Source organism: Lottia gigantea (genome assembly GCF_000327385.1).
Source record: "Lottia gigantea unplaced genomic scaffold LOTGIsca_61, whole genome shotgun sequence".
In the NCBI taxonomy this organism is placed as follows: domain Eukaryota; kingdom Metazoa; phylum Mollusca; class Gastropoda; family Lottiidae; genus Lottia; species Lottia gigantea.
In genome coordinates, this window is record NW_008710086.1 from 378,707 (window position 1) to 380,307 (window position 1,601).

Here is a 1,601-nt window from a genome sequence, read left to right on the forward strand (position 1 = left end):
TTTAAACATCATATAGTTTAAACATCATAGTTTAAACATCATAGTTTAAACATCATAGTTTAAACATCATATAGTTTAAACATCATAGTTTAAACATCATAGTTTAAACATCATAGTTTAAACATCATAGTTTAAACATCATAGTTTAAACATCATAGTTTAAACATCATAGTTTAAACATCATAGTTTAAACATCATAGTTTAAACTTCATAGTTTAAACATCATAGTTTAAACATCATAGTTTAAACGTTTAAACATCATAGTTTAAACTTCATAGTTTAAACATCATAGTTTAAACATCATAGTTTAAACATCATAGTTTAAACATCATAGTTTAAACGTTTAAACATCATAGTTTAAACTTCATAGTTTAAACATCATAGTTTAAACATCATAGTTTAAACTTCATAGTTTAAACATCATAGTTTAAACATCATAGTTTAAACATCATAGTTTAAACTTCCTACTCTTGAGTCTTATATCAACATTTAACAACAATTTAAACATAAATTTCTATTTCACTGGTGAAAATCAATTAAACCAGTTGAGAATATTTTTTATTTTAAAAATATATAATCTTTTAACTTTTCAGTCTCAATTTAAATATTTGATAACAACTAATTTCAGTATTCAACCATTTAAATCAAAACATTCACCGATTTATAATATAGATTGTCTATATTATTTTTATAACATAGATTGTCTATATTATTTTTTTAACATAGATTGTCTATATTATTTTTATAACATAGATTGTCTATATTATTTTTATAACATAGATTGTCTATATTATTTTTATAACATAGATTGTCTATATTATTTTTATAACATAGATTGTCTATAGTATTTTTATAACATAGATTGTCTATATTATTTTTATAACATAGATTGTCTATATTATTTTTATAACATAGATTGTCTATATTATTTTTATAACATAGATTGTCTATATTATTTTTATAACATAGATTGTCTATATTATTTTTATAACATAGATTGTCTATAGTATTTTTATAACATAGATTGTCTATATTATTTTTATAACATAGATTGTCTATATTATTTTTATAACATAGATTGTCTATATTATTTCTATAACATATAAAACTCAAACATTACAGACCTAATTTATATTATAACAATTACATATTATATTTTCATATCAATTTCAGTATTTAATGTTAAAATCAAAACAATCGCTGATTTCTACCAATTGAGAATATTATTTTTATTATTTATTATCTCTGAAATTTAGATTCAAACATTATATAACATGATAGACCTAATTTCAGTATTAATATGTTAACATTAGCCAATTTAAAACAGATTGTGATTATTATTTTTATAATATATTCTCTTAATTCTATGGAGCCTGCACTGGTAAATATACAGTAAAAACTGTATTAAGAGACCACGCAGGGGAAAATTCAAAAACGGTCTCTTACTGGGAGTGGTCTCTTACGGGAGGTGGTCTCTTACTGGAGGTGGTCTCTTACTAGAGGCGGTCTCTTACTAGAGGTGGTCTCTTACTGGAGGTGGTCTCTTACGGGGGTGGTCTCTTACAGGAGGTGGTCTCATACTGGAGGTGGTCTCTTATGAG

The 1,601-nt window shown here is 23.4% G+C and overlaps 1 protein-coding gene across 1 annotated transcript; it reads right to left on the reverse strand.

The window, feature by feature from the left end:
* Nucleotides 1–717: 717 nt before the first annotated feature.
* Nucleotides 718–1,098, reverse strand: LOTGIDRAFT_128388 (hypothetical protein; the record flags this gene model as incomplete). The annotated part of the gene is made up of 1 exon (XM_009064221.1): nucleotides 718–1,098. A coding segment is annotated over one exon (381 nt), but the record flags the coding sequence as incomplete, so codon positions are not given.
* Between the last annotated feature and the right edge of the window lie 503 nt (nucleotides 1,099–1,601).